A 13,174-nucleotide genomic window follows, 5' to 3' on the forward strand; every position below is an offset into this window, starting at 1 on the left:
GGTCGACATCGAGCTGTTTCACAGATCAGAGATGGACTCTCCTCAGAAATGGTAGCTTCCGGTCCGTCTCTGAAGCCTTCCTTTTCCTACTGAAGTAGCAGCCATGAGGTAGGAGCCGAGGCGATTCCATAGTAAAAGTCAAAATTTAAGCGTTAAAATGCGCAGCTTTCAGTATCGTACCATTTTATTAAGACACCCAAAGTCCCTTTTTATCAATATATAAAGTTTATAAATCTGTCCAAAGTTAGCATGGCATGTTTTTACGGTGCTTTGTGTAACACGATGTAGCAGACGCAGAGGCCATGTTGTCAACCCGGCTGGTAGTTAGCCGTACAGCTAGCCTTTAACTAATCCTCTCGTAATTCTTTGGTGTGTTAACAACACTTTTACAGCCTTAAAAAGACATTCTGCTTTTAAGACTATAGAAACAAAATTTGGGGTCTAATCGCAGCTGTAATTCTGACCGGTGGTTGTTTGTGCCTCCCGCAGCATGCTCAGGCTCCAGAAGAGGCTGGCCTCCAGCGTACTACGCTGCGGCAAGAAGAAGGTCTGGCTGGACCCCAATGAGACCAACGAGATCGCCAACGCCAACTCCCGTAAGCAGAACAAAAAGTAGTTTTGTAGTTTGTCCTTTAAGCCTTGTTAGCGGCTCAGTTTAAAAGTTCACCGGCTCATGCAAAGTTATCTACACGTGTGTGACCAAAACTGAGCCAGAGGATCAGCTCAGCTAAATAAATTAAGTGCCCTGCATACTCGATACACAGGGAATTTATAACATCACAATCTTACAGGTGAACTCCAGTGTTAATGTGTATCAACACTGAAAACTAAGGCAGCAGGCCTCCTCAGTTTGATTTGGCAGGGTTTTTACTCAGACGCCCTTCTGAAGGGATTTATGTGGAGCTGCTAAATATTTGTATATACACTTCGCTAATATTAATTAAAAAAAACTAGTGTTTCAACTATACATCAGTCTCTTTAGGTCATACTGCTGTTTCATGTACTGCAGAAATTAGACAGTGTGTACTCTTAATACTGATGCTGAGAGAACCGTGGGATTTTAATCTTAGTTTCATTTTTTTAAAAATTCAATAATTTAATAGTTTGTTAGGTTAATGCTTGTTAAGTAATTCATTACAGTGTTGACCAAAACGATTCTGATCAATTTTTTGCTTTACTGGAGCAATATTAAACCAATATGAGTCAGTGACATGAGTATGAAGTGATGTACGTAATCTAGTATTTAACTGCAGCATAAGCGCTCTAGAGCAGTTCTACTTTCTAGTTTGTTTGTTTTTTGGGGTGGAAATTTTTAATATTAGTTTACACTCTTCTGTACTTGGTGAATGAATTGTGGATATCCGAGGATCATACTCAGCACTGCTTTGATAGATAGAAACCGCACAGGTGGTATTCATTGCATCCCATCATCTCACTTTATTTCCTTCCATTTTCAGGCCAGCAGATCCGTAAACTGGTAAAGGATGGTCTTATCATCCGCAAACCTGTTACGGTCCACTCCAGGGCCCGCTGCCGCAAGAACACACTGGCGCGTCGCAAGGGAAGACACACAGGCTACGGTAGGTTAAAACTTGCAAAGCTGAAAGTGATTACATTTTTAAGATGATATTGAACGACAAAGCTAATTTAAATTTTGTTTGCGTTATCATTGGTACTTGATGTGTCTTTTTATTGCGTGTCCAGGTAAGAGAAAGGGTACTGCCAACGCTCGTATGCCCGAGAAGCTGACCTGGATGCGCCGCATGAGGATCTTGCGTCGTCTGCTGCGTCGCTACAGGGAGTCCAAGAAGATTGACAGGCACATGTAGGTTCTGCAATGGTTAAATAAAGACTCTCTGGACACTCTGAAATCTAGTTGATTTTTAGTTAATAAAATCAACTCAGTGAAACGTGCTGGTATTTATAGAATTATTCTTGGGCTAAAGAATTTGCTTTTAAATCCTTTGCCCTCACTTTGTGTGGGTGGGCGTTGTTCTTGTTCTTGTTGTTTTTATTTAATTGTGATGCCCTTCATTTATTTTCCACATGATCCGTTTCAGGTACCACAGCCTCTACCTGAGGGCTAAGGGTAATGTGTTCAAGAACAAGCGCATCCTTATGGAGCACATTCACAAGCTGAAGGCAGACAAGGCCCGCAAGAAGCTCCTGGCGTAAGTATTTTTACATCTTTATTTGGCACAGTGACGCCTATTTGTGGCATCTGGATTGTTTTGAAAGCCCAGGTTAAAATATGTGCCCTGACCACGAAAAGTCTAGAAAGACGAAACAAAACATTTCAGTAAAGTCAAAAGAAAAGCTAAAATAGAAATGAATAAGCTCAGCAAATTAAAATCTAAATCAACTGCAGGGCAAAACGTGAAGTAAAATGGCTCTATAAATACAGAAGCACAAGTAGCCGTGGAGGGTTGAAATAAAGCTCTTCAGACAAGAGCAGAGATTTATCTGCTACACAGATGTACTCTGTGGAGAGTTACTGCTTGAGGTCTGAAAGATTTTCGGTGTCTGTTCTTGTGACAAAAAAACTGAATCAGTCTGTTAGAGAAAGTGCTCTGCTGCCTGTGCAGCTTAAGTGCAGAGGGTTGGTTACGATAGATCGGAAGGAGTTTTGTTTGTTGGGTGTTAGCAATACTAATCTGTGGATTGTGTTGATTATACCTGCATCTTTATATAATTTAGCAGTTGTGAGGGAACTAAAAGATCAGTGTTTTTGTTCCGCCCTTACATAAAGGATGTTTTTAGTCTTTAGTGTGTCAGTTTTAAGGATTTAGTCAACTAAAAAGAAAACACACTGATGTTAAACATCTGTGGTAAAATAGCTGTGGTGGCTGTGATTATGCACTGTATGAACACGCGTGTCTCTCCTGTTTGTCCTGCAGCGATCAGGCCGAGGCTCGTCGTTCCAAGACAAGAGAGGCCCGCAAGCGCCGAGAGGAGCGTCTCCAGGCCAAGAAGGAGGAGATCATCAAGAACTTGTCCAAGGAGGAGGAGACAAAGAAGTAATCTGGCTTTTTATGTCCTGCCTGACTGCCACCTGTCAAGTGCTGATAATAAAAGTGTACATAAACACAACAGTAGTCTTGTGTGTTTACTTCCATCATGATGACACTAATGCAAGGGTGGGCAACTCCAGGCCTCGACGGCCGGTTTTAGATGTGTCCTTGAACCAACACAGCTGATTTAAATGGCTAAATTAGCTCCTCAACATGTCCTGAAGTTCTCCAGAGGCCTGGTAACGAACTAATCTTGTGATTCAGGTGTGTTGACCCAAGGTGAGATCTAACTCTACACTGGCCTCGGGGCCTGGAATTGCCCACACCTGCACTAATGGTAAATGGCCTGCATTTATATAGTGCTTTACTCAGTCCTTAAGGACCCCAAAGCGCTTTACACTACATTCAGTCATTCACACACACTGGTGACGGCATTGTAGCCACAGCTGCCCTGGGGTGCACTGACAGAGGCAAGTTGGCCTACTGGCACCACCACCAGTAGGCCAACATGGGGTTAGTATCTTGCCCAAGGATATTTGGCATGCAGCCAGGAGGCAGCCTGGGATCGAACCACTGACCACCTGGTTAGTGGCTGACCTGCTCTGTTACCTGAGCTACAGCCACCCGCATAATGCATTAGCAATATCTTTTACATTTACATGCGACCAAATATCCATCTGTGTGCACATGCATTCAATAAATGGTCAATAAAAACCAAATGCATATACTTGATAACAGGTGTTATCAAGTATGTGTGGCAAGTAGTTACAATCTTTTGCTGAAAGTTCATGTTTATCATTTCTCCACTTAATTTAGTGCTGGTTCAATGTACATAAAAATATGTTGGATCTGTTGATTTAAAAAAAAAAAAAAAAGCAAAACCCAGCAGGGTGGCACAACATTGCTGGTCCCAAAGTTAACCACTGCTATCAGTACTTAGCAGAGGGGCAATGAAAGAAATTCTTGTATGATTTACAGATTAAAGTTACTCTAGCTTCCACAAAGTGATAATAGGCTCCCAAAGCTGTAACAATATGGCCTTATTCCTAATTTACTCTGCAACAGAGTTACACCAGTGATAAAACAGTATAGGTGGAGTTTACATTAGCAAAACGAACTGCTTGCTGATAAAAGGTTTACCATCTAAACATTTAAGTGATTGAGCCTCACATGTAATTCTGTTTTGAGAAGTTCACCAGAGGACACTAGAAAGAGGGAGTGCGGGGCCTCTGTTAGACCACAGAAAGTTGATGGATGGCCTTGTTTTCCTAAACCTCTTGAATCACTCTTTGAGTTGCATGACTGAATAACTATGTAATAAAAATACATTTTTTAAAGTTTATACATTTCCTAAAACCAGCAAATGCCTAATTATCACAGAAAAGCTTGAACAAACCATTTCTTTTGTTTAACCACCGTTTGGTCATTAGGCCCCCTGACCCACACTGTTTTTTATCTAATAAATTTATGTGGTTATAAAGATGAACTCTGCAGTGACAGAGTTCATCTTTATAACTCTGTCACTGCAGAGTTATAAAACTCTTTTGTCCTGGTTCACAAAGTAAGAATAGTAACAAAACTGTTGATTTACTGGCTGATCTACAGTCCTACACATGAATTGTGGATAATACATGAAAAAATAAGAAAGCATCTGTATTCTCTTGTCTCTGGGGGACATTTTTAAAAACAAGGGAGTATAAAGGGTCGAATGAAATCGGAAATTAATTTCAGAAACACAGAGCTAAAAATTTGCTTTAGCTCTGTGTTTCTGAAATTAATTTCCGATTTCATAGGCACCCAGTAGACCGCTGTGATGCGTGAGTGGGAAGGATACAGTGTTATAAAAATAAACAACATAGTGGTGAACATGTTTAAGCAGCATGTTTGCTTGTAATGCAAATTAAAATGTATACACAGCCATACACTGAAAGACAGCTCTGCATTTTTACCAGAAATAGAAATATTACTGAAACAACTCGAAGTCAACCTTTGAGTTGTTTGTCCATACTGCAGTTTGTTGGTGGAGGACGATGCAGCTCTGGACCTGGATGGATAAAGTTAATTGTGAGGTGGTCTATGCAGTTTATATAAGGCTTGTGTGTTTGTAATAATTGTATAGGGAATTTAATAACAATATTTTATACCCAGTTATTTTGCAAAAGTAGAATATTAAGTAGTGAAACAACAATCTACTTCTGCTCCTTTCTTTCTATCAGCTAGTGCTTACTGTTTTCGTATTATTCTAGATTGTACTTGAAAGTTGCACTGTGCTATACATTGAAAGTTATATATGACTGTGCTGACTACAAAATGTAGAGTGGAGTCCACAGAAGAGCAAGAAGTACTCTTAACAACTGTCGCACACTTATTATTCACTAAATTTTCACCTCCTTTATCATCCTGGGTAACTTTGGTTGAACAGAATTAAATCAAAACCAGCTTATAATTTTAATGATGAAAAGAAAATGTTATTAAAAGATAAAAAAGAAGTAAGCCTTTAAATTGATTGTTTCGTCAAACTGATGTTTCCAAAGTAAACAAGCATTCATTTTCATGGCCGGGGGGGCAGTGCATTCTGTCTAATGATTGAAATCAATATTCATCTTACTTGTAGTTGTCCTGTCAGTCGCCCATGTACACACACACAAGTATGTTCATACCTACACACTGATATGCATACACAGGGCGAATATCTATCTTGTGAGCAAGGACATGACTGTGAACCAGCAAATTACCCTAAATTCAATTCAACATATCTATCCATCTATCTATCTGAAGAGAAGTTTTATTTATTCAGTATAGAAACTGCATTCTACAAAGATATGTTTTTTTCATTTTTACAGTTGTTTGTGGTAGAAAAATTAAAATGAGAAAAATCACAAAGGTAAATAAAATCTGTAGTACTTGTAAGTCTTAAGAAGCAGAAAATTGTCACTGACTGAATGTGCTTGTTTTTTGTTTTTTGTGGGTCCATGTTTGGATCATGGGTCTCACATCCTTTGGAACTTGCTCAGTCATGTTTCTCTCTAAATTAGTTTTCCATGTGGCTATACAATTTAACTTCATCCCCTACGCCTTGTCCCCCGTGACTAATCCTGTTGTGATTAATTTTATTTCCTGCTTTGTGAAGAACAGTAATCCTTCAGTGAACTCTCTTAGGCCGCTGTTATGACTTCTACTGACCCACAACCCAAACCAGCTCAAACTGATGAAAATCCCATGTGCTCCCAATGAACCTGTCAAATTTTGATCCATAAATGGGCAAATAAACTTTGTTAATTTTCAAGGTTTGTTGCCATCTAGTGGTTGCAGCATGGGATTTCTCAAAAGTTTGATTTAAAGCACCTGCCAGAGATAAGTGAACAGTATCTGCAGGTGCACTGCGTTGCACAGTGAACTACTGTTTCTCAGAATCTGTGTTTGTAGATTGATTTCAATATTTTGATTTGCCATTATATGTTCTTATGCTTAAGGTTTTTGTTTAACACACATAAACATATATCTGTTATCTACTTTATTTAATAAATTAATCTGTTATCTACTTTATTTAATAAATTAATGATGAACTCCTAATACTCTGGATGTGTTGGGGGAAGTGTAAATTATGCACTTCCACTTCCTGTCGCTTATAGGTTCCTCCTCAAGATGTGCTTGCCTGTTGATATCATTTGACTAGTTTGTGTTTTGGTTGTGATTTTTCTGAGGGGTACAGGGAGGCAATAGATCACTGAGGCATAAAAATACCAACCACTAAACAGCCTTGGAATGCCCAAGGATCAGCTGTTCCAAACCACATGACCCCAATATTCCCTCCCTAAGGCCCATGTCTTCTGCAACACTCCCATGTGGAGACATTTGATAGTCACAGCCGTGGAAGTTGACAATTTAAATTTAAAGGATTGCAGCTTGAGAAAATTCACCAAATATTCCATAAAGTGACCAAGAAGTCCCAAAGGCCATAATGGCATCCAAGCCTCACGTTTTGAGCCAAGCCTCGGCAGATGGAACCAATTAGGGAGAAAAAAGCACAATCAAAATAATAAATAAGGTTTAGTTGTTCCAAACCTAAATTATTTATGAATGTCGTGGTCCTAGGCGTTGGACAGAGGGTTTTTTAAGAGGGCTTGAATTCTTTTTTATTATTTAACATTCCTTTTGGTTTTTAGTTTGATAATTATTATTTATTCTAAGTATCCAGAGTCTTTTTGTCAGTTTTTGGTTCTCTGCCTCAGATTTATTTTGTATACTCTCTTTTTATTTTCTTAGCTTTTCCCTTTCTGCACTTCTGTGCCAAGTTTGCATGTTAGTGTCTGTTGTCTCTGTCTCCCCTCATCCTTTGTTGAGTCATCCCTCTCTTTTGCTTGTTTCCTGATGCTTGCTGTTTGTTTCCAGCTTTGTGTTTCCAATGTCTGGTTTTCTAGTCTTGCCTGGGTGTTTATATTCATTCTGTCTCCCTGAGTCAGTATTCCTAGAGTTTCCTGGATTCCTGCTGGACTATCATTAGCATTAAAAGCTTGCCTTAGGTAAATTGTGTTACCAACATCCTGCATTTATGTCTTCAATAAATAGAATAGAATTTAATAAACAGAAAAAGTAACAATAAGCATGAATGGCCTGAAGTTGTAAACAACAACCCACGTAAATACTGCTTATAACAAAGATGGAAAAATCTTTACATACAAGAAGCTGGAACCAGAATATCTAATAACTAATTTGGCTACTACTACTGCACGCTTATCACCACCACCAACACCAGAATCACTGGGACTTCCCCTTGTGTTGATAAGATAAGTAATATTTCATGCATGTCGTGTAATTGTTGATAAGTAAGATGCTATGATTAATTTGCTTGGACATAAAGATTATTTATTTGTTTTGTTTATTTTGGTGTTTTGGTTGTGTTTCTGAAACTCTGGAAATATTTTGTGTCCCCATTTGATGTATACAGTAGTGTGAAAAAGTGTTTGCCCCCTTCCTGATTTCCTAGAGTTTCGGATATTTGTCACATTTACATGTTTCAGATCATTAAACGAATTGTAAATATTAGACAAAGATAGCCTGAGTAAATACAAAGTGAACCAGGCCAAAAGAGTTTAAAAAGCAACACATTACGTCATGATCTAAAGAAACACCAGAGAAACAAAGTCACTGACATTTATCAGCCTGGAAAGAGTTACAAAGTTATTTCTAAGGCTCCAGTGAACCACAGTGGAGAAAACTTGGAACAGTGGTGAACCTTCCCAGGAGTGATCAGCCTACTAAAATTACTTCAAGAACACATCGACAACTCATCCAGGAGGACATAAAAGAACCCAGAACAACATTAAAGAACCGCAGGCTTCACTTGTCTCAGTTAAGGTCAGAGTTTGTGATTCAACAATAAGAAACAGACTGAGCAAAAATGGCATCCACGGGAGATTTCAAGGAGAAAACCACTGCTGACCAAAAAGAACAAAGGCTCATCTCACATTTGAAACTCGAAACTTTTGGGAAAATATTTTGTGAACTGATGAGAAAATAGCTGAACTCTTTGGAAAGTTTGAGGCCTGTTACATCTGGTGTAAAAGTAACACAGCATTTCAGAAAAGGAACATCATAGCAACAGTAAAATATGGTGGTGGAGGTGTGATGGTCTGGGGCTGTTTATATGCCTTGGGACCTGACAGACTTGCTGTGTTAAATGGAGCCATGAATTCTGCTGTCTACTAAAGCATCGTGAAGGAGAATGCACTGCAAAGAAAGAATGCACTGAAAGAACAACATGCAAGCTGACAGGAAACATGCAGATTGGTGAGGTTTGCAGCATGCGGCCTCTTGACATTAAAAGCCTGAAAGGAAGCTCAGTGTACTTTCAGCAAAAGTCCCACCTTGACACCCTTGGACTAAACTTCAGCCCGAAGCCCTGGAATAATGCACCTAAACCTAATGTCTCACTGTGTTATACCTGTTTTTTTCTGGAGCACTATCTGTTAACCCTTGTTTTTTTTTTCTTTTTTACTTTTTTGGGATTTTTTTTTTTTTTTTTTTTTGGGGGGGGGGGGGGGTTGTTTTGTTGTTTTGTTTTGCTTTGTTTTATTTATCTATATATATATATATTTTGGCAGCACGGTGGCACGGTGGTTAGCACTGTTGCTGCACAGCAAGAAGGTCCTGAGTTCAATTCCACCATCAGGCCGGGGTCTTTCTGTGTGGAGTTTGCATGTTCTCCCCGTGTTTGCGTGGGTTCCCTCCGGGTACTCCGGCTTCCTCCCACTGTCCAAAGACATGCAGCTTGTGGGGATAGGTTAATTGGATAATCCAAATTGCCACTAGGTGTGAATATGTGAGTGCGAATGGTTGTCTGTCCCTGTATGTTGGCCCTGAGACAGACTGGCGACCTGTCCAGGGTGTACCCCACCTCTCGCCCTATGACAGCTGGGATAGGCTCCAGCACCCCCTGCGACCCTGAAAAGGATAAGCAGAAGCGAATGGATGGATGGATGGATATATTTTTTTTTCTGTAATAATATCTGAATGATCTACATGGGAGAGTATGTATAACTATATCTATGTGTTTCCCTTGCACTGTTCATATACGATGTACAGACATTACTATTATACACTCAAATTTTTTATTAATTTCGTACGTAGCTTGCCATTGCCAGTGTGTGAATGTGTGTGTGAATGGGTGAATGACTGAATGTAGTGTAAAGCGCTTTGGGGTCCTTAGGGACTGAGTAAAGCGCTATACAAATGCAGGCCATTTACCAATTTACCATTAATTTCCTCCTCTATTTTATTTGAACTCTCTCTTCCTGTTGGTTAAAATGTTGTTGGAAAAGCAATAAATAAATCTTTGAAAAAAAAAAAGTCCCACCTTGTATAGACATGGAGGAACAGGCTTACATTTGGTCTTTTATTACACCATTAATGACACAGTTTTACAGAGGAATCAGATAACCAGCAAGTTATTTGTTATTAAAAGGTGACTTGTTGCACAACAAAGAATCTGAATTTCATTCAGATATTCATCTCTCTGTCTTGTTCCATTTGCATATAGCATGACTTTATGGAGGAAGCACTTTGCACACCTTCCAACCTTTGCTTCCTCCAACCCATCGCTCATCCACTGTCACCCTCCCTGCTGCAATAAACTGTAATAGATTTGCTTTTATCCTCTCACATGCACATTTAAGAACATACAGACCTTCACAGCTGATCCTGTGTAAGCCAATTTAGACATGTGAAAAATTTGCACAGAACTTTTTTTTTTGTATAATTAAAAGTTAATAACACGATCTTATGTCATTAGAGAGCCTGAGGGCTTCACACGGGCACAGGGTTACACGATGGTGAGGAACTTTTACAAGGTTATGAATGTCATTATGAAAAGTTACTTCTTTGGCTTTAATGTGGTTAAATAGCTAATGGAGTCTTTGGATGGAATTGGCATTGTCTGTAACAAGCTAATGACTGCTGTGGGAGGCAGAAGGGCAGCCTGTAATGATGGAAAACCAGACGTCTGGGTTATTGAATAATCAGACAGCCACTGAAGCAACGTGTTTGTCTGACTGCCCTATGATACACTAGTGACACTGGTTTCCCCTTTTCTAGTCGTGGCCGAGTCCTCATTGTGGTTATTCCATGCAAATGGAAAACAACAACAACATTTTAACTATGTTTCTGCTAGTGCCTCATGATGTATGCCAAGTGTAAATGCACATTATCTTCCCAGGACTTCAGCTATCTGCAAAACACTTGACACTTGGAAGTTTTACATACTGTGACAAACACATTACAGCTGCTTACTGGAGTCTGGAGTCACATGATCTGTCAATCAGTGAAGAAATCACTGTGTATATGATGTACAAATTGGGTTCAATGTTGCTTTTACTTCCCTATCATGGGTTTGGAGTGTGTGCAGGAAGAACCAAATGCACGACAAAACAAAAAGAAGAACTAAACTAAATAAAAATCAAGTCTCATTCACCCAGTGACACGTGCCTTATCATTTTTACACACACTCACATAGATGCATAGATGAAAGCCAATCAGGGTTTACTCAAGGACACTTTGTCATGATAAAGGGGTTAGGGAGTGATCCATCAGCCTTTCAAATGGTAGAGGACCTGCTCCACCCCCTGAACCCCAGCTGCCCCTAAGTATAAGCATAGGAAGACAAGACAAACTAAAGAAGGTAAACACACATAAACTCTAAGTAGGAGTTGAAAAACAGCAATTCTGAACTAAAAGTCAAACAGAAACCTATTTATCAGGCATCTCAAATGCCATAAAACCTGACAGGAAACAAAACTGGAGTGCTGCGGTCATCTTACTACAATAACTGTGAAAACAGGACTGGGAAACAACATTTTAGTCACACGAAATCAAACTCATTCTTAGAATAAAGAAATCAAACGAATCATGAAGCTCATAAAGCTGAATGACTTGAAGAGTTATTTAGTTTTTTATTAAGCCCTGTAGTGTAAATAAAAACAAAAATTCAAACAATCATTAAAAAGATAAGATGATGCACTTATGTTATTAGTTACTGTTCTTTAAAGCAAACAAAACAGCACCATGAACCATGCACGAACTATGCATTCGCCTCAGGCAGTGGAATTCAAAGAAATACAACAGGAATAGCTGTATTAGTTCATAAAGAACTCAGTGGTTTGTACATCTCTGACTGTTTAGTGTTTATAACGCAGTTGGACCCTCAGGTCATCAGGTGCAAAACTCATCTCAGAATTAGATTTGATGGTGCTGAGGGTGCTTTCAGTTACTGTTTCTTAAAAACAATCTGCCCACTGACTTAGAACTTTATCTACATTAAAAAAAAAACATATTCAAACACTTTTTATTCTCACACGTTGGGGCTACAGTCAAAAATTGTGTGTATCTGTGCGTGTATGTGAACACTAAATTGTATTTAATCTGTGTAAAGTTTTATTTTGTTGTTTTTTTATTGCCTTAAGCCATTGTAGACCTGATTTTCATGCTTTTATCTTTATGTCTGCATACAATGACATGTGCTATAGAAATAAAATTGAGGGTGATGCTGACATCGCCATAGACTACTCAGACTTGGAGCCTCCAGCTGTTTGCGTCAGTGTCTGCAGCTGAGCATAATCATGGCCAAAGAATGTAAAACTGCAGCTACTATTCATATAGGAACAGCAAAATTGGACAAGAAGATTGGAAAAATCTTGATCTCTACTGTGACATTAAGATGGTAGAGTCAGAATTTGTGTAAACAACATGAAAACATGGATTCATCCTGTCTTGTATCAACGGTATAACAGTTCAGACTGCTGCTGTCGGGGTGTATCAATGTGAGGGATATTTTCTTGGCACACTTTGGCTCCTTTAGTTCCAACTGAGCAAAGTCTCAAATCCCCACCCTGTTTGTGCTAACCATGTTCCAGTGTACATTATCTGCTGATATGTTCAGTAGGATAACATGCCATTTCACAAATGGTTTCTCGAACATGACTTCACTGTACTCAAATGGCCTCCAAAATTATCAGATTTTAAACCAACAGAGCAGCTTTGGGAACATATAGACATTCACAGCTACAACCCTGTTCATTACTACTCATGACAGGTGTACAATAAAAAGTTAACAACACAATCCTCCATCATTAGAGAGACTTGAGGCTTCTTACACACACAGGACTGCATAACGCTGAGAAAAACTCCTCTGTTAAAACATTATGAATGTTTAATGTGCTTAAATAGCTAATGGGGTGTTTGAGTGGAAATGACATCATCTCCAATAAGCTGCAGCTGAAACCAAACAGAAAACGCCTTATAATAAACATGGATGCAAAACTCCAAAGAACTCAAAAAACTTAAAGTGAAGTTGAAGTTGTGGGAATTATGCCTTTATTGCAAAGAGATAGGGAGAAAAAAAGAAATTTACCACTGACAACTGGAATTAGTGTGGGAGTAACCATCTGTTTATGGTTATTCATTGTGAAAACAAAAAAATTCCCATAAATGCAACTAGTTTAACATAATCCTCATTATGATTTACTCCAAGAATTTAATTCCACTTCCACCACACAATTGGCAACATAGAACAAGTTAGAAATTATGGCTTCCTCTTTCTCTCATTTTTTCCAGCTGTTAGTTACATAGAGAAAGACCAGCTGTAAGCTTGCAAAGTTTCACACGCGAAT

At 39.0% G+C, this 13,174-nt stretch overlaps 1 protein-coding gene across 1 annotated transcript; it reads left to right on the forward strand.

Annotated features, from left to right (window-relative positions):
• rpl19 (ribosomal protein L19) lies at positions 1–3,090 on the forward strand. The gene is made up of 6 exons (XM_085157435.1): positions 1–108; positions 490–596; positions 1,458–1,580; positions 1,705–1,825; positions 2,061–2,171; positions 2,898–3,090. The coding sequence occupies exons 1-6, from the start codon at positions 104–106 to the stop codon at positions 3,019–3,021; spliced, it is 591 nt and encodes a 196-aa protein (XP_085013561.1). The 5' UTR covers positions 1–103; the 3' UTR covers positions 3,022–3,090.
• The last annotated feature ends 10,084 nt before the right edge of the window (positions 3,091–13,174 follow it).

This window comes from Neolamprologus multifasciatus, chromosome 4, assembly GCF_963576455.1.
Source record: "Neolamprologus multifasciatus chromosome 4, fNeoMul1.2, whole genome shotgun sequence".
Taxonomy (NCBI): Eukaryota; Metazoa; Chordata; class Actinopteri; order Cichliformes; family Cichlidae; genus Neolamprologus; species Neolamprologus multifasciatus.

Coding starts and splice junctions, on each gene's coding strand:
- rpl19 (XM_085157435.1), top strand. Junction 597..1,457: donor GATCGCCAACGCCAACTCCC/GTAAGCAGAACA, acceptor TTCCATTTTCAG/GCCAGCAGATCCGTAAACTG. Junction 1,581..1,704: donor GGGAAGACACACAGGCTACG/GTAGGTTAAAAC, acceptor TTGCGTGTCCAG/GTAAGAGAAAGGGTACTGCC.